The 20,988-nt window shown below is 37.2% G+C and overlaps 2 protein-coding genes across 2 annotated transcripts; both read right to left on the bottom strand.

Annotated features, from left to right (window-relative positions):
* Positions 1 to 498: 498 nt before the first annotated feature.
* On the bottom strand, positions 499 to 3,306 carry LOC113350180 (gibberellin receptor GID1C-like). Its single transcript, XM_026594275.1, has 2 exons — positions 2,678 to 3,306; positions 499 to 2,075 (listed from the first exon to the last, which is right to left on the bottom strand). The coding sequence occupies exons 1-2, from the start codon at positions 2,708 to 2,710 to the stop codon at positions 1,077 to 1,079; spliced, it is 1,032 nt and encodes a 343-aa protein (XP_026450060.1). The 5' UTR covers positions 2,711 to 3,306; the 3' UTR covers positions 499 to 1,076.
* Positions 3,307 to 14,845: 11,539 nt separating this feature from the next.
* Positions 14,846 to 16,575, bottom strand: LOC113350181 (serine/threonine-protein phosphatase 6 regulatory ankyrin repeat subunit C-like). Its single transcript, XM_026594276.1, has 2 exons — positions 15,889 to 16,575; positions 14,846 to 15,807 (listed from the first exon to the last, which is right to left on the bottom strand). The coding sequence occupies exons 1-2, from the start codon at positions 16,502 to 16,504 to the stop codon at positions 15,089 to 15,091; spliced, it is 1,335 nt and encodes a 444-aa protein (XP_026450061.1). The 5' UTR covers positions 16,505 to 16,575; the 3' UTR covers positions 14,846 to 15,088.
* Between the last annotated feature and the right edge of the window lie 4,413 nt (positions 16,576 to 20,988).

Genomic DNA, 20,988 nt, shown 5'->3' on the forward strand with positions numbered 1-20,988 from the left:
TGTTTGAAATACATAACAATCTTCATCCTATCTCTTGTGATTGCTTTGGGATTACTGTGATTGATGTAGTTACAGCAGCATTGGTGCGAGTGATTTGGGGTCGCCATTTGGGATTAGGAGATGAAAGTTCTTAACATTTGTGAATTTCCGGCGAAAAAATTTTGACCGTTGAAAGAGCTGTTAGAAGGAAGAAGACAAAGAAAACGGCTAGGAATTGGCCGAAGAATAGAGCTCAGGGAAAGAAAGAGAGGAGAGAGGGGAGGGCATTTTTTTTCTCCGAAAAGAGTGTTTCTCTGAAAAGAGTCGGTTTCTCCGAATTCGATTTAGTAGTGCAGGATATCAACTTGGACTTTTCTTTGTAGAGCAAATAATGCAGCCTAGCTTGATCTTGGTAAGCCTAAACCACCGATCCATTGTTTTGATTCTCATGATGTAAATTTGCTGAATATGTAATATATGGTTTCCTTTGTTTAAAGAAAAAAAAACAAGAAAGTAACACCAAGTGAGGTCTATGTCTATATACAATAATAAACAAAAAACAGGATTTATATACAAAAATTTGAAGCAGAAGGTATGGAATGCATTCCCCATCCATGTTATAAAGTTAATCAAGGGTTACAGCATTAGAAGCCAGGCAACGATCGCCTGCATGCAATACCATTCTCCGCGCTGTCAGCAGTTGGAGAGAGATGATCTGTGTTTCACACCTTTCTGCCGAACCCCTTTCAAACAATTCCTACCGTCAGCCTTTATAGCTCCTTCAAAGAGAGCCGAACCAGCCTTATAGCTCCTTCAAAGAGAGCCGAGCCAGCCGACGAACCAGAAGTCAGTTGAGGAGCTTTCATTAAGCTGCTAGTGCAATCCAGTAGAGAATACTTCCCTGCAGCCAGAGAAACATACACACCCATTTTCATACCAAAACAACTAATTCCTAAAGACTGCAGATGTTTCATCATACCGGATAGCACGTCTTAATAAGATACATAAAAATTTTACACACTGCACATCAAACCCCAAACAGGAATACGTATAACCTCTTTAGTGAATTGATTTCTATCTGAAAGTGAAGTGTACTATTAACTATCAGAACATACAAAGGTATTGATCTCCTCCATGACGTTATGGAAATGATTGTTGTTCGGTAACAAGTAGAATCCAATTGTGGCTTGTTCTAGAAAAACGAGTTTCACATCTTGCCCAGCCTTTTTAAGTCCTTCAGCATAAGCCAATTGCCAGTCTTGTACAAGATCCAAACCAGACACAACAACCAAACTCTTGGGGAACTTGATCCCGTCAAAGCTGACACCTTGGGGACCAAATGGATTGCAAGCAGGATGATCTCTATCAACTCCTTCAGGAAGAAATGCTCTCCAATACCAATCTCGATCTCGAATACTAACAAAGTACTTCCCATCTAACCTCTTTTCTGACTCGGTCCTTTCCATCCCACCAAACATCGGATTGAGGAGTACATTCCCCATTACCTCAGTTCCTGATTCTACAGCCCTCAATGCGACATGGTGAACAATATTACCCCCAGAACTATCGCCAACCAAGTAAGCCCGAACCTTGGAATCATTGCCACTCCTGAGCCATTGCTTTGAGTGAACCCATGTCAGAGCTGCCCAACCATCATCGTATGCACAGGGATACCTGTTTTCAGGTGCACGGCGGTAGTTTACAGATATCACCACTGCTTTACAAACTCCCACAAGGCGCCGACAAAGCGTGTCATAGATAGCAGTACTAGCGGAGGAATGAGCAAAGCTTCCCCCATGGAAGAAAATAATCACAGGAACTGCCACATCAGAGCTGAGAGGCTGTTCTAGGTTCAGATAACTTGGCTGAGCATCACCAGCTTGAGTTGGCCTGTAAACCCTTACCAAAAGACCAGTACTTCTATCAATAACAACGTCAAAAGAGAACACACCATCCACCGGAATTATGTTTGCAGGAACTTTTCTGTCAAGGTACTCTGCTAGGTGACGGTTGAACGTTCCATCTGGTCGGCGTAGTAGAGTGTAAGCCAGTTTGAAATTCGTAATTAGCACCCATGTATTCTGCGGAACTACCCTCTACAATCAAGAGACACAGAAAAGATGGGTAAGGAAGAGTTTATAACACAACAATCACAAAAAAATTTTTTTGAAGCAACACAACAATAACAATGAACAACATCACCAAGCCATATGAACATATAAAATGAAGCCTAAATGACTCAATACTCAATCCAAAGACAATTAAACATTGTGTGTATTAACCAAAAATTTCAACATCAAAGAAACCCTAAAAGTACATATCACATATAGATAAACTAGAAACCTACTTTAAACGTAATTGAAATCAATCCAAAACAAGACAAAGTACTGAGTAGCTTAAAATAAATCCATTTTCGACCAAAATGAATCCTTATATCATCACTATTACTCATAATCAATCATAAACTAACAAATTAGTCAAAACATGGAAAAAATCTCAAATTCACTAGACCCAGGATAACAAAATTCAAAACCCAGAAATAAAATCCAATCTTTAAGAAAAACACAATACAGCAATTTATCATTATAATCATCAAAGCCCTTTCCCGAAACAGTTTCATTACCAGATAAAAGCCGAAACAGTTTCATTACCAGATAAAAGAAAAATGAAAACAAAAGGATTAAAGACCAATACGCACCCTGGATTCACTCAGTGTAGCTTGATTATCCATGATTATCAGTTATTTGATGATTGTTGGAGTAAAACCCTTAGAAATTAGTTGAGCAAGGAAATCTCTCAAAAGCTTCTTCTACTTCTAGTGAAAATGAGAGACATTCATAGTTGGAGAGAAAGAAAACAAAAGCTAATAATTTATACTACCTAATTCTTCTTTCTTCACTCCGTTTTGAAAATCTGTAATACTAAGACAGAGACACGTAATGGAAGATCCAAACAAATGAGATGTTTATAGAGAGGCTAAACGACAATGGAGAGTAAGTGACTGTGAGAGACTAGAAATTAAACTGTTTTGGAGAGAGTAGTACCACCGTTTACATCTAAGGTACTTCGGTGTAGTTTTTCTAATTTAAATGAGCGAATGCCCCTAGGGATAATTTGGGTGTTTTGGAGCAAGCCCTGACCACTAATTAGTCCTTTTGCAACTCCGTACGTACCTTTGGACATGGGAGAGTACAGTAATGGTGCGTAAGAGGGGTTGGATTTTCGAGTATCCAGCAAGCGCTTGATGGAGGGCTTACCTTCATTCAAACGGATCATCATACCATGGGGATCGTGAGGTTTACAACCTACAAGGAAAAGAAAGAAAAATCTCTTATTCCGATGTTGATGAGTTTTCAGGTCGCCAGTTAGCAAGAACAATAATTTATTTCGTTTATTATATAACACTATGAATTAACAACAACACGTATTGAGTAATTTATTTTAGGTAAACAGTAGTGGTATCCCGACAAATACTCCTAATTAAATATGTGTCAATAAAGCATTAATCGTACATGGGATTCACCGATTTCGAAAGAATTTTCAATTCCTAAATTTATAGTTTGTTTAGATATCATTAAAGAAGTTGATTTTCGATTTCTAGAATCAAAAACAAAGCCAAATGTTAGTCAGGTATGCATTTTCAGAATGATTTCTAGAAAAACGTTTTTTCAGAATGACTTCTAGAAAAACGTTTTTTCAGAATGACTTCAAGAAGTTAACTTTTTGTGAAGCAAAACGTTTTTCCTTTTGACTATTGTACTGTAATTGATTTCTGTTTCTAGTACTTAAAGACATGAACCACTAGTTGTTTTCTGATACAAAATCTTCGCCATGACTCTCTAACTCAAAATTTATTAAGCGACTAAAATCTACTTCATAGCCAAAACTTTACATTGCAATCCTAAAAATATCTTGTGAACCAAAACCTATCTGTTGACCCTAAAATCTGCACTGTAACCGAGGCACTGTTTTGGTGACACGATATCTGCTATCGTGACCTTAAATTTGCATTATGACCCAAAATTTGCTCTACTACATTAATTCATTAATGAATTGAGAACATTATATATGATGTTAATGACTGGGCTTATTACTTTGTTAACGTAGAAACATAGTTGTAATGTAATCTTTAAGTATCATCTTTCAAATATTCTTAGAGAAATTCAGTTTTCATTCTCCTACATTAACAAAAGAAGAAAAACAAGAATATATGTAAGATTTATGGAGCGGAAAAACAAGAATATATGTAAGATATATGTAAGAAAAACAAGAATATATCTCCTACATTTACTTTGATAACCAGTTACTAATTTCATAGCATATTTAATAAAAATATGGAAGTTCTGCTAATTGGTGCTTCCTTTAATTATATCGTATAGATTTATGGAGCGGAAGCAATTGTTTCACAAATCTATAGACAGGGATCAATTGTTTTAGGTGAAATTTGGAGATGTTTATAAGCCAAAGACTCCCCTGGCATATAGTCATGACCAGGAAAAGAATGATGCATTCTTGTAAGAGGAGTTATCTAATAAAATTAGAATACGAAGAAAACCACATGTTACTATTTCTTTTATGCGAGATTGCTGGAATATAATGTATTTTCTTAAAATTTTCTAGCTTCTTCAGGTTAGAGAAAAATAAAATTACTAAGGAAATTCAATTCGTTATTAAATGTTTGGAAATTATTTTTCTTGGTTTTTTTTAAAGAGGCATTACATTGATGCGAATGTAGTCAATTTCAGATCCTTGCCCTATTTTGAACGGGACCAAGACACGGTGGAAACTCTATCTCAGGGAGGTTTTGGTGAAGTCCGGAAGTCTTTGTATTCAAATTTTATACCAGTAATACGCTAAGAATGTTGCACAATTTACACACGTTAAGCTTGTCAGATATAAAGAAACAATATCAACTTTTAAGAGAAGTAAAATCAAGTTTTTTAGGGTTGAACTTGATCTTTTTTACTAAATTTCCATTCGTTAAGCTTGTCTCTGTAAATATCAGTTGTCTTAGCGAGTTTCTCGATCAAATCTTGCCTCGTTAAGATTAAGAGACTTATTTCGTCCATGGTTCTCTGTCAAATCTCGTCTCGCGAGATTAAGAGAATTATTTCTTTCACGGATTGAGACCGAGAATCTCGACAAAATCTCGGTCGTCTTAGACGAGTTAAACTACATTGATCGACATTGTTGATATATTTTCCAAAAGTGTTATGACTTTATTATCCGCTTTGCTTTCTGCTTGTATTTGTCAGAAATTAATAAATAAAATTTCTTGAAACAGGTTGTACTAGGCAATATCAAGATTTGGGGATAAGTAATAGAAAGTCGACTATTAATAAAGGAAAAAATAAGAAGCAGGTACATGTTAAGTGTCAATAATATAAATAGTTATATAGTTATCTGCAAATTAATTATTTCAAAAGCTTATGAAATAGCCTGTAGATAATTATATGTGTAGTATAATCCTCATTTGCAGTAAATGTTTTTTGTTAATTCAAATTATAAATAAGCGAAATTATTTTTTTGATTTCATGATGCATTCCATCTTCTTCCCCCTTTTATTTCTTTCTTATTTAGGTATTTGCTAATATGTTTGCAAAATCACAATAAGAGTGAGACCAATAGTTTGATTGAACGATAGCATGCATATTCCTCACGAACTTTCCTACCGTGCACAAAAAAATAGCAAGAGGAAAAATCGACGATGCTAATGGAATACCAATTCTCTCAAGAATGTGCCTGAAAAAAATCCATACAACCGTACAAGACAAAGCATTCATTATCTTTGAACTTAAGAAAATCGATACAACTAGCAGCCCTGTTATAATGGTATTATTTTCTCACAAAATAAGAAAATTTTTGGAAAAAATCATTTTTTTTATATCTTTGTGTATCATAATCATTCTTTTCGCCGTTTGACCGTGTACAAATGTTACAACTCATATTTTCGTAAGACCGAGCACATAAGCTAAAAGAAAAACTAATATGCTATTTGGATACACATCCAGAAGTTGCTTATTGACTTTTGGAAGAAAAAATGTTAGAAGTTTGTTTGGATACATAATTTCAGAATAACTTCTAAAGCAAAAAAAAGATAACTTTTTGTGAAACAAAATGTTTTTGCTTCTAACTTCTGCTTTTGGAGAAGCAAAAAGTACTTATGCTTCTGGTGTTCAAACGCGTCACAAACAATCTGTCGATAGGTTGGGATTTGTAATAACCTTATTTCTGACCTATGTTTCTATTACCTTATTAGGCAGGAGTTGCACCCTATTAGAGAGTAATTGCACCACTTGGTCTAGTTTCTCCGATTTTATTGGTGTCCACAAATTAAGTCCCGGTGAGAGAGGGGGTCCTATTAGAGCTTTTCCAATAATGTATGTGAGGAAAAAAGTTTTAATCCACATAGGATATACAACCATATTTCAAAAAAATCATCTCCAACCCATTGATGTGGAGATGAGGTGGTAAAAAAGAAGTTAGACATCCTCTAGATGAACCTCTAGTTTTGGACATTCACTTAGAGGATGTCTTCCAATCCTAGTCACATTTTTACTAATAAAAATCAATGAGAACAATAACTGAATTTTTTTTAACTAATTATATACCTACAAATAAGTAAAGAAAGATGAAACAATCTAATGGGTTTGAGATAAAATTTATTTTTTCCCAATATTTAGGATTTTATACCTAAAGGGTGTCTTAAAAGTGATGTCACCTATGAAACATCCACACTCACCATTGGAGAAGGTCTTAGGGTGGCATTAGGGGATGGCAAACATTTTCGGAAAACACGGAACTCTTAAACCCGACAAATATCCGAAATACAATAGATACAAACAATGTGCAAGTATACGTATTATCCGTCCATCCAGCCACGGCTACTACTGATAGCACTAACAGTGTCGCAGTATCAAATATTCCCTCTGTTTTTTGGAAAAAAATGTTTTTCCATTTTAACCTAAAAATTGATCAAATTGGAAAAGTAACGGTATTTATTTTCTAAAAATGGAGGGAGTATTGGGTGACTATGTGCATTATTTTCTAGGCCAACACAAAAGACTGATTAGTGTTTTTTTTTTTTAAATTCGAGGGAGTACTTTGTTTTTTCATAGTTGGTGGAAACATACTATTCATACTAGGGTTACCTATTCCATGCGTTTACAAAAGAATTTGTCTTGTGTTGAAAATGTGACGTGTTTAAGATGGATGCTCACCAATATGTGGGGCCCACATCTTATTTATACTATCAACACATAGGATATACACCTGTCACTTATATATGCATAATGATCTGCATGAAGTGATGTTTATCACCTGATTTGTTACTGTATAAATACCCCACTAGGGGCTTGGTTAAGAACTAAGAAAGAAATGAAAAGATGGAACTACGGTTCCTTTTCCCTTTCTCCACTATGGTTTTTGTTATTCTTTACATTAACAAAACATTATACTACTCAACAGTGTGTGGCCATTAAGAGTTAATAAGGAAAGAACTTTACAACTTCCATCCTTATAGTAATTTATTATCAAACACCATTTAGTAGTGCCATTTTATGAAGGTGAATACTAGTTAAGGTGTTGTATAGAAACAGTACCAAGTAATACTAACTAGCTATTTATATAGTACACTGCATATTTACCTAGCCTATTATAACACGTTATCAGCACGAATAGCTCGATGCCGCAAATTGATAGACCAGTGTTCGACGATGTTTATGCCAAGTTGTCGGGGATGATACCCATAAATCCATATAATCAACTTCACAATTTATATTTGTGTTTTGAGTTGAATTTGTGTCTTTGATTATATATGTGGATAGTAGTACTGACTCTGTTGCTTTTATTGATAAGGGTAGTAACACTATTAATGGAGGCAAGTTGTTTTACAAGTATTGCAAACTTGTGCGAATGTTTTTGGGTAAGTGCGGGAAGGTGAGAACCGCGACTCCGTAAACTTTAATAATTTTCCGCTAATTATTTTTGTTATGGTACTTGCGATTTTAATACCGGCGAAGCGAGAAATTGTTGTATCCCTAGAGGATAACATAAATTTAATTTCTCTTCCTCTAAATAATCTCCAGAGATTTTGAAACAATTCCACCAGAAGCTGGAATTTCGTCTAGCATAGTATGGATGCAAAAGGCACGGTCCGCTAGCCGTTCGGTCCCAGAAGTGACCCGTTATAAAAGTGCTAGTCGTTCCTATTTTCGGTCCCTGAAGTGACCAAGTAGGAAACTTTTCCATAAAAGAGTGTATCCATTTGTACACTTGTAAATTAATATTTCGTTGACTATGAAGGTGACAAAATTGGAGATTTGTTGATATTGTATTGGTGCCATATTTGTTTGGATGTTTATCCTTTGTTTTAAGTTTTGTTTATTTTCTTTGCTTATTTTTTTGTAAGTAATGGATTCCAGAAGTAATCCATGAGATGTTGCCGACTCCAGAAGCAGTCCAACATGTAATTTGTGGTTTCCTGTAAAAAAAAAAAATCATATTAGACTCCAGAAGTGGTCTTTGGGTTCCCGAAGTAGCCCATGGTTACGTAATGATATTGTTAATGACTTATTAATGTATGTCTCTCGTCCAACTGTGACATCGGATATGGATTTCTGAAATAATCTATCCATTTTAAATAGACGATAGAGATATTTGTCTAAATAAGGGAACAACAAACACAAATTTTCGAACCAATTCTATAACCTTGTAGAGGTTTTGGGAAATGTGGAATGCCATTTCGGGTTCGAATAATATCATAGACGGCTCCGAAAGACCGTGTATCATTTTGGTGGTATAACAGTCATCTTTATTAACGCCTTATAATATTCCGGATCCCTGAAGAATCTGTTGAATATTTGGCGTTACCACCTTAAAATGACAAACGAGCATTTTTATGAAGTATTTTGTTACTTCATTTGTTTTTGTGCCAGAAGCACGAGCCTCTCTATTATGGGGTGTGTCATAGGAGAATTCGAACAGTCGAATTCCACGTTGTCATTAGCCAGAAGTTTAATGACCCTTGAATTATTCATGCTCAGGCATGATCAGTATGGACACCAAAGTTCTACCAAAATGAGTAGACGATTCAAAATGCTCATGGACATCCTTTACTGAACCTGAAGCTTCTATTAGATAAGGATGTAAATTGTGTTATTGGTCCCTGAAATAATTGGTTGTTAAATTGCATTAACATTAACATTATGGTAACCCGTTGCTGAAACACCAACTTTAATCCCTAGAAAGGATTCAAGGTGTCATATGCAGGACTTATTCACCCTGCAGTATGGACAATTATCTCAATACTTTATCGTATTGATAGACACGTCTACTAGAAGGTCTCTTGTTATATTAACACGTAAATGTTAGATTTTGCCGAACTGTTTGTGCAAATCTTGTGGTTGCATATCCATTTTTAGACTTTCCAGCTAAGTCCATTTATTTTGGTGGTAAATTTATAGGCTTTTGATGCTTTGCCTTCAGTTGGTATTATATCGAGCATATAGTTAGCACATGTCCGCACTCGACATGGTCTAGTTGAGTTCTTTGCTTAAGCATCTTTAGTGTATTGCTCGACCAACCATTTACCATCAATTATGTCTTGCGAAGCAACCTTATAATTTACGTGTTTGGTCCATAGCGTCACCCAGCTATATATATTGGTTTCGATTCATAAGACATTTAAAACCGTGTGTTGGTAATGTCTTATTGAGGATGAGACTGTATTCCCGCCGTTATGGGGAGGAAGTAAGCCGCCAAAAGGGAACGGCGTGAAATGTCTCATCTCTTGTCGAGCCTGCGACTGTTTTTGGGATACTTATTGTGTGGTTTAATTAAAACCCAAAATCTATCATGAGCATATTTGCTTTTGAAAATCAGGCAATTATGGAACCAGAAGTTTCCAGAAATGAGATGGTAATATTCCCGCCATGATCAGGAAAACTAAGATGTCACCAGAAGTTGGCATGACAACCTGCCACCAGAATTTGGCAAGAGTAAGGTTGATAACCATAATGTTCTCCCACTTTAATCAGGGGGAGAAAAGCCACCACAAGAGGATGGTGCAAATTATGATAGCCTAAAAAGGTTTTTCCCGCCTAAACAAGGGGGGAAAGACTGCCATCTAAAGATGACACGTATTATGTCGACAACCGTAAGGGATTCCCCTTTAAGTCATGGAGATGACAGTAACCACCTAAAGGTTACAGTAAACAATGTCGACAATTAAATAGGTTATCTGACTAAGTGTTTATCCTGATCAAACAAAGTTTAGCTGCCACTAGAGATTGGCGTGAAACTATCTCAGTTTGTTTTCTCACACCAAGATATTGAGGTGTTGGAGATTACTCATGATTAAAATAAATAACTGCAGTATCTCTAGGAAATTATTGTTCGTCACTTGCTTGAGAATGCAGACACATGAAGTTGTTTCAGCAGGTTAAATCATGCATCTCGCAGTGACAAAGTCGTGTGTTAAAACACGCTTGAGGACTGAATAAATGCCTCATATATGCCTCTTAAAAGAAATTCCAATCACTTTTCTAATATGTAGTGCTCTTGAAGAGAGACACAGATAGTGCTCGTGGAGACTATCAAAATATGATCCACATTCTCTAAGTTTGAAACTCCTTATTGAAGATGAGGATATGATAAAGCCCCTGAAGTGGCGCTGGTACCAGTTTGTAAAATTTTCTTGAATGTGCATGCACCAGAGAATGTGTTAAATCATATATGATTGTCGATTACTGTTTACAATAATGGTTGTGTACCCCTCTGCAGAGGAACATCGACATTGTGATTGGCAGGCATATGACATGTTACCTCAAACTAAGGTAGAAGATGAAATCTCTCGAAAAAGCGCAAAAGTTCGGATCCGACTCACACCGTAAAATTTTGAGGCTTGAAAATTACAGGCTGGTTTTTGAGATTAAGCGCAAAGAGAATAGTATTATCGTTTTAAGTGCGATTGAGGGTTTCCTTCTGAACCCCAGGATTGGTTCTGTAAAACTAAAGGTATTCTCCTAATATTGATGCACCTTAGCGTGGTAGTCTCTGAGGGACTCTGATTGCATCTTGCTTTGTGATTATTTTTGAGACTTTGAAGGATTCGACTTTTCCTAGACCAGGCAGCCACCTGACTTTGTGATTTACGTCAGGTTTGAAATTTAGTCATAATCACCATCTTGAAGAGGATAAATTCATGAACAATCCTTGTGTATTTTATGTTCTTGGTATAAGGTTAAAATCCGAATGAAATGATGATATCATTTTGGCTTCTGAAAGAACCCTTAGTAGCGCTAAAATCCACGCTTGAACTAGATTTTTGAGATCTCGCTAAAATCGAAATATTTACTCGACCTGAAGTTCGAGGACATGCTAGCATAATAAAACTTTCCTGTATATACCAGAGTATCTAGTTTTGATGCTCGTAATACTTATCGTGCTTCTTAATTAGCACCATTACTGGGAAGTGATCGATCTATCTGATACGCACGTTGAATTTATGGTCCAGAAGTACCATACATGGACATAATGCATGCATTATCTTGTGTTTTCTAACTTTTGTTTTGCAAGTTATACTTTTAGATGCTGAAATTGATTCTACAGTATTTATGAGTTTACAAAAGACCTTTCGTTGTTATGCCTGAAGTTAAAGCGGGAAATAAATTGGTACGCAATGTACTGAGGATTTAAATGCGAGGTGAACAATGGCGATTGTGCACCCGGCGCAAGACCTGCAGTCAGTCCTCCATAAACTGCAAATGGTAAAGCGGTTTTCCGAAGACTATATAATGTTTGCACCACCAGCCGCTTTAAGAAGTCATGCTTCAGGAGGAGTAAACTCATAGAATCTTTGGATGGACTAAAACGCGTTGTACTCTTTTTGCTTCCCTAAGGTTTTGTCCCGTTGGGTTTTCCTTATCAAGGTTTTAACGAGGCAGCATATGCGTGTTCAGCACCATTATCAGGCGACGTCCGTTGTACTCTTTTCCTCTGGTCTGGTTCTGTCTCACGTGGTTTTCCAGACAAGGTTTTTAACGAGGCAACATGCTCTTCGACGTCGGCATTATTCTGAATTTTGGTGGTTAGGTTTTGTCCCAAGCGGTTTTCCTGGCACAAGCGTTCAGGTTTTGTCCCCAAGTGGTTTTCCTGACGGAGGCGTTCAGGCTTTGTCCCAAGTGGTTTTCCTAACGCAATTTTTGATGATGGAAGTATTTCTCGGCGCTAAGGATTTATCCCAAGTGGTTTTCCTGGTGCCGGTGTTCAGGTTTTGTCCCAAATGGTTTTCCTGACGCAACTTTGAAAGAGGAAGCATTTCATGACGGTGACCAACCTCACTCTAAGTTCAAGTTTTTCCTAAATGGTTTTCCTGACGCGATTTCGACGACGGGAGAAAATGTGCAACTAGCATCATCACTTTGAAGCTACCGATGTTGTACTTTTCGAATGAATTTTGTCCCACTGGATTTTACCGACAAGGTTTTTAATGAGGCAACGTTTTAGAATGGTGGCATCCAAGGGGGAGTGTTGAAAATGTGACGTGTTTAAGATGGATGCTCACCAATATGTGGGGCCCACATCTTATTTATACTATCAACACATAGGATATACACCTGTCACTTATATATGCATAATGATCTGCATGAAGTGATGTTTATCACCTGATTTGTTACTGTATAAATACCCCACTAGGGGCTCGGTTAAGAACTAAGAAAGAAATGAAAAGATGGAACTACGGTTCCTTTTCCCTTTCTCCACTATGGTTTTTGTTATTCTTTACATTAACAAAACATTATACTATTCAACATTGTGTGGCCATTAAGAGTTAATAAGGAAAGAACTTTACAACTTCCATCCTTATAGTAATTTATTATCAAACACCATTTATTAGTGCCATTTTATGAAGGTGAATACTAGTTAAGGTGTTGTATAGAAACAGTACCAAGTAATACCAACTAGCTATTTATATAGTACACTGCATATTTACCTAGCCTATTATAACATCTTGTTGATTTTCTCATTCTCCTTTTTGGCGAAACTTCTTTATTTCATACTCGGTGAAGCCTACACAACAACTAGGTCAATAACAACATCAACAACAACTAGGAGTCCAGGAGGCTCTTTCTTTCTTTTGTCTCGTTTTGTTTTCTCCTTTGTAGTATTACTTGGATCTTAACTAAACACGTTACTACTGTTCCCATCCTCTAAAAAGAACTACCAGATATTTTCATAGAATATGCTATCCCACCTTTAAGAATTTTTGCCCTAAAAGTAATGTTCCAATATCTCTTTACTTATTATTGTAGAGTGTAGCCGATCCTTCCTTTGGGGGAGAGGTTGGCATGGGTGTGGTGTATTCCATCCCAAATGTACCTATATGACAAACCAGGTGGAAGGACCCAGACGCCCAAGGAATCCAACATGTTTAGGCTTCTCCCCAGTAAGCATGCATCAGCTCCTAGTATCTGTTCACTAGCTCCTTCAATCTTTGCAGCTGAATATTTATCATTTTGATTTAAATGTAGAGGGCGCAGGACTGATATTTGTACTCAGTCTTGATTATAGGACTGTCATTGAAGCACTATATACATGCAAACTCCCTGCTACCCCTATGCTTGCTGTGGTGTTCAGGCTTCATAGTCAGAAGAAAAATAGACAAAACAGATGAGATGCGTATGCCAACATCTCTGCCGCGTATTTTCTAAAACTAAAGTTACGGACAGTGTGCTTCTTGCCTTCTTGTGATGGCCAAATTGGTGGATGCACCTAACAACGACCAACAGTAATAGATGGAAAATAAAAAAGCTAGAGCAAATTAAGAATTATAAGTCTCATAAAAGAGAATAAAAGAGTTAAAGTTAGTAGAGAAATTATTGTCGGATTAAAAGGATAATGGCATTGAGTCAGACAACATGCTGTCAGTAGAACAAACCAAAATTGGTGACCGACCAATCTGCTTCAATGGATTCACTTGTACCGAATGACCTAACAAATTGATTGAGAACCTTTTTATGCTAATCAGGAAAATCTCAACTTTATATAATGGTGCAGAAAAAGTTTCTAAATATGTAACCAAATGTATAAATGAGAATAACATCCAATTCTGTCCAAATATTCTGACTGCCTGAGAAAGAATGATATGTTCTATCACTTTTCACCGAAACTCTGTATTATGTATGGGTAGAAAAATATGAATGAAATTTACTTTCGGAACCTGTTAGTCTTCAATGACAGTTCGCCAAGACATTTATTGCTTTTCTCAAGTAGTTTCACTCTTTCAAGTTAGCAAGAACTCTTGAAAAACAACATACTGAGCTTCAAGAAGGATTGCATCCTAGACAGAGACTGTATTTCGAATTTAGTTCACTATATTAGGAAGTAGAAAAGACTGAACACTGAATATGAAAACATCAGTTTATTACCTTGAGCCTCATGCAAAGACAGGCTCTAAATTAGAAGCCTTCAAGCGAATCAATCCCCATTTTGGCATATGCTTACATATTCGAGAAAATTCATTCCAGCAGGTCATTAATGAAATCAGATTTAACAACTGACCTTCACAAACAACAGTTGATGGAATTGGAGTTCCTTTATTACTGTCACATTTCATCAAACCATTCGCTACCCCTAACAATCTGAACAAAGTCAGATTAGGAGTCTTACATAGTTCTTCAGTTATTAATGGTATAGACACCGACACACCATCACGGAAGTAAAAGCTAAAGTGGGTATACGTATAATTCTCCTACAAGCTTGATCAGGAGAACTCTCGGTAAAAAGAGATTCAAAAATATCAAGTTCCTGGTGAAGATCAAGTATAGAACTGAATTCAAAATACACCCAGTAGAAGAAACAATGACCATTATAAAAAAGAAAACTTTGATTCATTACCTCAATCCTCATAAAAGACATGCTCTAAAATATGAGCTTAGTGCCCATTTTGGCATGTGTGGTATACAGTTTTGCATTGATAATACAGTATTACATAAACTGTTTGCTTTCTCCCTCGCGAAGCGACATCGATATCTCTTACACCTCTTTATAAATTACATTGAGAGAACAAAAAAGCAAAAAACAACTACAAACCTGACACATAAGTAGAATCTCAAACTAGTTCTTTTTCTTCACATAAAGGGAATTTAAAAGCAGAATGATTCTGAAATGAAGTCAAGTTCAATGATGACACACCTTTGAGACTCTTCATATTTGCTAAAGCACCATTTTTTATCAGATATGAAGCAACTTCAGAATGACCGGCTTCAGTGGCACAGTGCAATGGTGTATAACCTGCATCATCAACAAGATCAACTTGAGCTCCGTTACTCATTAAAAGTTTTACGCTTTCCGTTTGACCTTTGAATGAAGCTCTATGAAGAGCAGTCCAACCATTTTGATCTCTACTGTTGATTATCGCTCCTTTTTCAATACAACTTCTCAATCCATGAACATCTCCTAATGTTGCTGCTCTATGTAAAACATCGCTTAACCTAAGCAAATCAAGTAAATGAGAATGCCCGTTATCAATTGCAACTAAAAAAGGTGTTTTCCCATCACTATTAATCGAGTACTTCGAATACGAAGAACATTCTAATAAGAATTCTACAACTTGCCTCCGCCCTTCGGAAGCTGCACAATGTAACGGTGTACAGCCATTATTATCAACACAATCAGTATCACCTCCTTTACTGACACAAAACTTCAAAGCATCTAAATTCCCATGAATTGCCGAAACATGAATGGGTGTTCGACCATATGAATCAACAGAATTAACCAAACACCCAAACTCACAAAACAAACCCATCAAATCTACTCGATTTATCGCTGCTGAATCATGTAAAAACCAATCAGTTGAACCATTAATCTCACAACCAGATTCAATCAAAACCATAACCACATCTATATTACCTGAATTAACAGCTGCAAACAACAAAGATTTCCCATTTGATAAATCCCTAAAATTCACATCACCACCAGCATCAATCAAAGCAGAAACAAACCTAGGGTTTCCCTTACCAACAGCATACCAAAGAAGAGACGTAATCTGAGTTTTGGTACAATTACCAATTGCTTTAGACAAGATAAAATTACTCTCCAAGGTCTGAAAACAAGGTTCAGAAATCAAGAACCTTGCAACAAATTCACCAACAAAAGAGATGGGTAAGTTTGCATCTCTGAAGATATGAGAGGCACCAGGTTTTGTAAAAAATCTGTGGAGATCATCTTGATTAGCTTTACCTGTTGGTAGAATTGTTGTACGAACATGTAAAGAATCAATTGGAGATGAAATTTGCGGGAGTTCTGATGGTAAAGCGAGAAATAGAGTAAAATTTGATGAAGCGAGAGGTGAAAGAACAGAAAAAGGTTGACTGATTGAGAATAAATTAGGATTTGTAGTGGTTACAGAAACTGCAATAGACATGGTATGCATAAGATTTGTTAGCTTGAAACTTGTTGAACATTTTTGGTTTGGTTTGAAAACAAGGTTTAGTTCTTTTGCATCCACTGTTACTAGTCTATCCATAAGTTATTAGAATTGCAGAATTGGAGGAGAAATAATTTGGGTCAAGAACTGAAGATGGAGAAGAAAATTCAAGAAGGGGGATGGAAACAGTTTACTGTTGGAATTTTGGTGGTTAGTTTATCCTTATGTGGGACCTACCTAATTGCTCATATACCGTTGGATTTTGGAAAAACTTGCAAAGAAATTAGAAACCACATCATTATCTACGGTTAAAGTCGACCTTTTTTATTTGAAGGAAAAATAAATTTCATTATTTTGATTTTTTTTCCTTTTTTTTTTCTGTGAAAGAATAGTCCATTTATTTTTTCTAACATTGAACTTCCACGGGGCAAGACATCCCCATCGCATCATTCATTACAATTACATTAAGAAAGTCCGGACATGAGTTGTACCATATACAAGTACATATGTTTTTTTCCTATTTGTAATTGTTGTTGTGTTGCCAGGTCTGCCAATCCATCCGCCGCTTGGTTTGCTTCTCTGTAGATGTGTGCTATAGAGTAGGTCCAATATGTTGAAGATGGAGTCGTATTTCCTGTATCATGTTTCGAATGATCCATGATGCTTGGTTGTTGTCGTTTTCCAGAAGGGATAATGGTGCTTTGGAGTCTGTTTCAAAGACGATGTGAGTCCATCTTTGGTTACTCGCCATTCTTGTTGCCAGTAGGAAGGTCCATGTTTCTGCCACCATTGTTGTAGTTCTTCCTATTGGAGCTGTCATTGCCATAATCACTTCTCCCTGAGGGTTTCGAAAGATCCATCCAGCTCCTGCCATTTCCGTTAGTTCTCCCGGGTTACCTTTGCTAGCTCGATCTGTATTGATCTTTAGCCAATGTGCATGTGGGGGCTCCCATTTAACCCACATGATATTTGAGCTTCTCCCTTCGACGTTGCTCCCTTGTTGTTGTTGTTGGTGTTCTCCCGTGGCGTTTAGTTTGTGCCTTGACGCCCATTGAAATTCTTGTCCAAGCAGTATTGATATGGTACTTGTTTGTTGAGGCGTCTGTGTCCTGTTTTTGTAAACAAGGTCATTCCGAGCTAGCCATATGTTCCAAATTGTGTAGCAGCACACCGTGAAGTCGTCTTTGTTATCCGAAAATTTCATGAAATCTTCAAAGTTACTCGGCACTCTGTAAGAGTTTGTTGCGGATATATTGGACCTTCTTCCTCGACTGTGTTGTTGAGGATCATGTGTATGAGGGTCACCTAGATGATGCTATGACACTGTATTTGGTATTGGATGTGGGGGCAAAATTATTTGTCCAGCAGTGTCTCTCATGTTCAGGTGAGTGCATATAATCCTCCAGGTTTCTCTTGCCTTTATACATTCAAAAAGGCAGTGTTGCACTGTTTCCGTAACTAGTTGGCAAATCGGGCAAATATCAGAGGCAGTGATGTGTCTAATATTAAGGGTTTTGAAGGTCGGTAGACCTCCATGGATGACTTTCCATAAGAAATGTCTGATTTTTTGTGGGCACTTTGCTTTCCAAATTTGTTTGTATGCATAGATACCAAGGGAGTGCGTGTTTTGATGGTGATGGTTGGTGGTGGTGTGGGTGGTTGGTGTTATTAGTACCTAATAACCAGTTTTTGCCGTGTAATGTCCACTCTTCGAGTGGGCCAAACTGGCTTATCCGGTACCGATGGGTTTGGTATGTGGATACATCTAATCGAGTTGGCAACATGTGGCGGGAAAATTTGAAGTACTTGAGGGATGTTCCAGCTGAAAGAATGTGGTTCAATGAGCGTACTTACTAAAAGATCTCCTGCTGGTGATGCTGCTCCCATATTCGGATACATGGGAATCCAGTTATCCTTTATTGTGGTCGATTGTCCATCTCATATTTGTGTTGCATAGTTCCATTGCACAAAAGAGGATACCTTATGTATGTTTTTCCATGTCGGGCTGGCTGACGCCGGTGGTTTGATCGAGTCTGTCAGAATTGACTTTTGTTGCAGTTACTTTGTGCGGTACATTTGATTGCATGTAGTCTCTGGTGATGAATATATATTCCGTACTCTTTTTCCTAGTAATGCAAAATTATGTTTCCTTGTACTTCGAATTCCGAGTCTTCCCTGGCTGATCAGCAGTTGTAGCTTTTCTTTCCCAATTGTGTGCATGTTTCTTTTGTTTTTGTCATGTCCCCAAAAAAAGTTTCTTGCAATCTTGTCAATTTTTTGATGGACATGTGCAGATAGTAGTTGGGTTTTCATGACATGATTCACCATAGGAATTAAGGAAGAGTTGATGAGCATCCACCTTCCCGCCTGGTTGAGACATTTTGCCATCCATCTGTTGGCTTTCCTCTCCATTCTTTGTAAAAGTTGTGCAAAAATCGGTGATGAATTCCTTCCTTGTTTGAACTACACTACTAAATACTTAGGAGGTAAATGAGTGGTTGGAATGTTGAAAGTTGATTTCAGCCAATCAATCATTGGTTGTTGGAGTTTTGGATGATAGATCAATACCGATTTGTGTTTGTTGATCTCCTGGCCTGCTGACTTTGGGAAAGAGTGTATGATGTTGTTGAGTGAATCACATGTGTTTCTGTCTGTCGAGCACGTGATAAGGAGATCATCAGCATACATTAGATGTAGGATAGGTTGCGTCTTGGAAGAGATGCTTATCTCTTTTAGTTTCCCCTGATTTTCCAGTCTTTCCAAATTTGTAGAGAGTATTTCTGCACACATGATAAAAATGTATGGTGATAGGGGGTCTCCTTGTCTGAGCCCCCTCTGCGGTTGAATCTTGCCCTTTGGTGTGCCATTTACGTTTACTGAGTACGTTACCGTAGTTATGCACAACATTACATATTCAATGAATTTCTGTGGGAAACCCTAGGAACATAAGGTATGTCTCACGAATCCCCAGTCGAGACTATCGTAAGCTTTTTTGATATCTAATTTCAGTGCAATTTTTGGATTTTTTGTGGGTTTTGAGGTTCTGATGTGGTGAAAGATTTCCGTTACAATTGAAATGTTATCATGGATGGAACGGTTGGGGTACAGAAGCACTCTGGTAAGGTCTGATCATGAATTGGAGAATAGGTTGTAGTCTGTCAACTAACAATTTCGAGATAACTTTATAGACTACGTTGCATAGTCCAATGGGTCGAAAATCGGCTAGAGATGAGGGGATTTCTGTTTTCAGTATCAGGGTGATGTTTGTGTGATTGAACGTGGCCTCAAGTTCAACTTTTTCAAAAAAATTTGAAACCAAGGCAATGATTTCAGGGTGAGTAACATCCCAATAAACCTTGAAAAACTTACTTGTAAACCCGTCTGATCCCGGCGCCTTGTCTGAGCCAATACTCATTAAAGCTTCGTGGATTTCACCTTTTGTTGGTGGGCGCATCAGTTCTAGGTAATGATGATGTGAAATTCTTGCAGCAAAATTTTTAAACAGTTACATGTCAATAGTAGTTGGTGGTACAGTATATTGTTTTTCAAAATGGGTCACTATCATTGCTTCAAGTCGTCTCTGGTTATTTACCCACAAGTTGTTTTCATCCTTGAGTTGACTTATATGATTGATCCTTCTATTTATAGTTTCTTTGGTGTGGAAAAATTTGGTGTTGAGATCCCCATTATTAAGCCATTCTATTCTCGACCGTTGCTTCCAGTACGTGCCATGACAGTGCTGTAAAATCATGTGAGAGTTTCGAGTATCCCTCTCATGTTGCAACCAAAATAATAGTTCAGCTCCAGTCGAAGTTGCACATTTTGATTGTGCCAGTTGTATTTGGAATTCTGCTTCCTTCATGAGTTGTGGGAGGTGACCGAACGTTCGTTTATGCCATAGTTGGAGAACTTGAGCTGTATTTTGCATTTTTATCTGCAAATTCCTAGCTAGATCAATGGTATCGTGTTGGTGCCAAGTTGTGATAACAATGTCCTTCATATGTGGATGTAAGAACCAAAGGTGCTCAATCCTGAAGTTTTTTGAAGTTTTTCTTGAAATGGCCTTCTCTTGCAGCAAGAGTGGTGCATGATCCGATCCAATTCTTGGTAGGTGTATCATGAGTGCCTATGGGTGTTTATCCAGCCAAAGTTGCGTTGCAAGACCCCTATCTATCCTTTCCATGATGAAATTATTGTCCACTTGTCGATTTGTCCAAGTGTAAGTATCCCCTTGGTATCCTGGATCAATGAGTGCATTTAAATTTATGAAGTTGTTGAAGTGTTTTACCTAATTGCTTGTTACAGGGCGTCCACCTTTTGTTTTCATGTTGTGCTATCACTTCATTAAAATCTCCTATTAGGAGCCAAGGTGACGTTGGTGTTGTTACAAAAAGTTTTTCCACAGGTCTTTTCTTGCTGCTCGTTGTGGGGGACCGTAGATTCCAGTAAAAAAACCACGGTTGAGTATTTTTTTCCTTGAGTAGGCTCGATGTAGGCATGTATCAGACTTTGATTAACAACTAAAATTGAGACATTGAGGTGGGATGTCCATATCATGCAGAGGCCACCTCTATGTCCATTAC

The sequence above is a fragment of the Papaver somniferum genome, chromosome 2 (assembly GCF_003573695.1).
Source record: "Papaver somniferum cultivar HN1 chromosome 2, ASM357369v1, whole genome shotgun sequence".
Classification (NCBI taxonomy): domain Eukaryota; kingdom Viridiplantae; phylum Streptophyta; class Magnoliopsida; order Ranunculales; family Papaveraceae; genus Papaver; species Papaver somniferum.

Excerpts from the sequence above, each read along its gene's own strand:
- LOC113350180 (XM_026594275.1), bottom strand. The coding sequence starts at position 2,710 with ATGGATAATCAAGCTACACTGAGTGAATCCAGG. Across the intron at positions 2,076-2,677 it reads CTACACTGAGTGAATCCAGG|AGGGTAGTTCCGCAGAATAC; the intron begins GTGCGTATTGGT and ends TCTTGATTGTAG.
- LOC113350181 (XM_026594276.1), bottom strand. The coding sequence starts at position 16,504 with ATGGATAGACTAGTAACAGTGGATGCAAAAGAACTAAACCTTGTTTTC. Across the intron at positions 15,808-15,888 it reads GTTTGCAGCTGTTAATTCAG|CAGCGATAAATCGAGTAGAT; the intron begins GTAATATAGATG and ends TACATGATTCAG.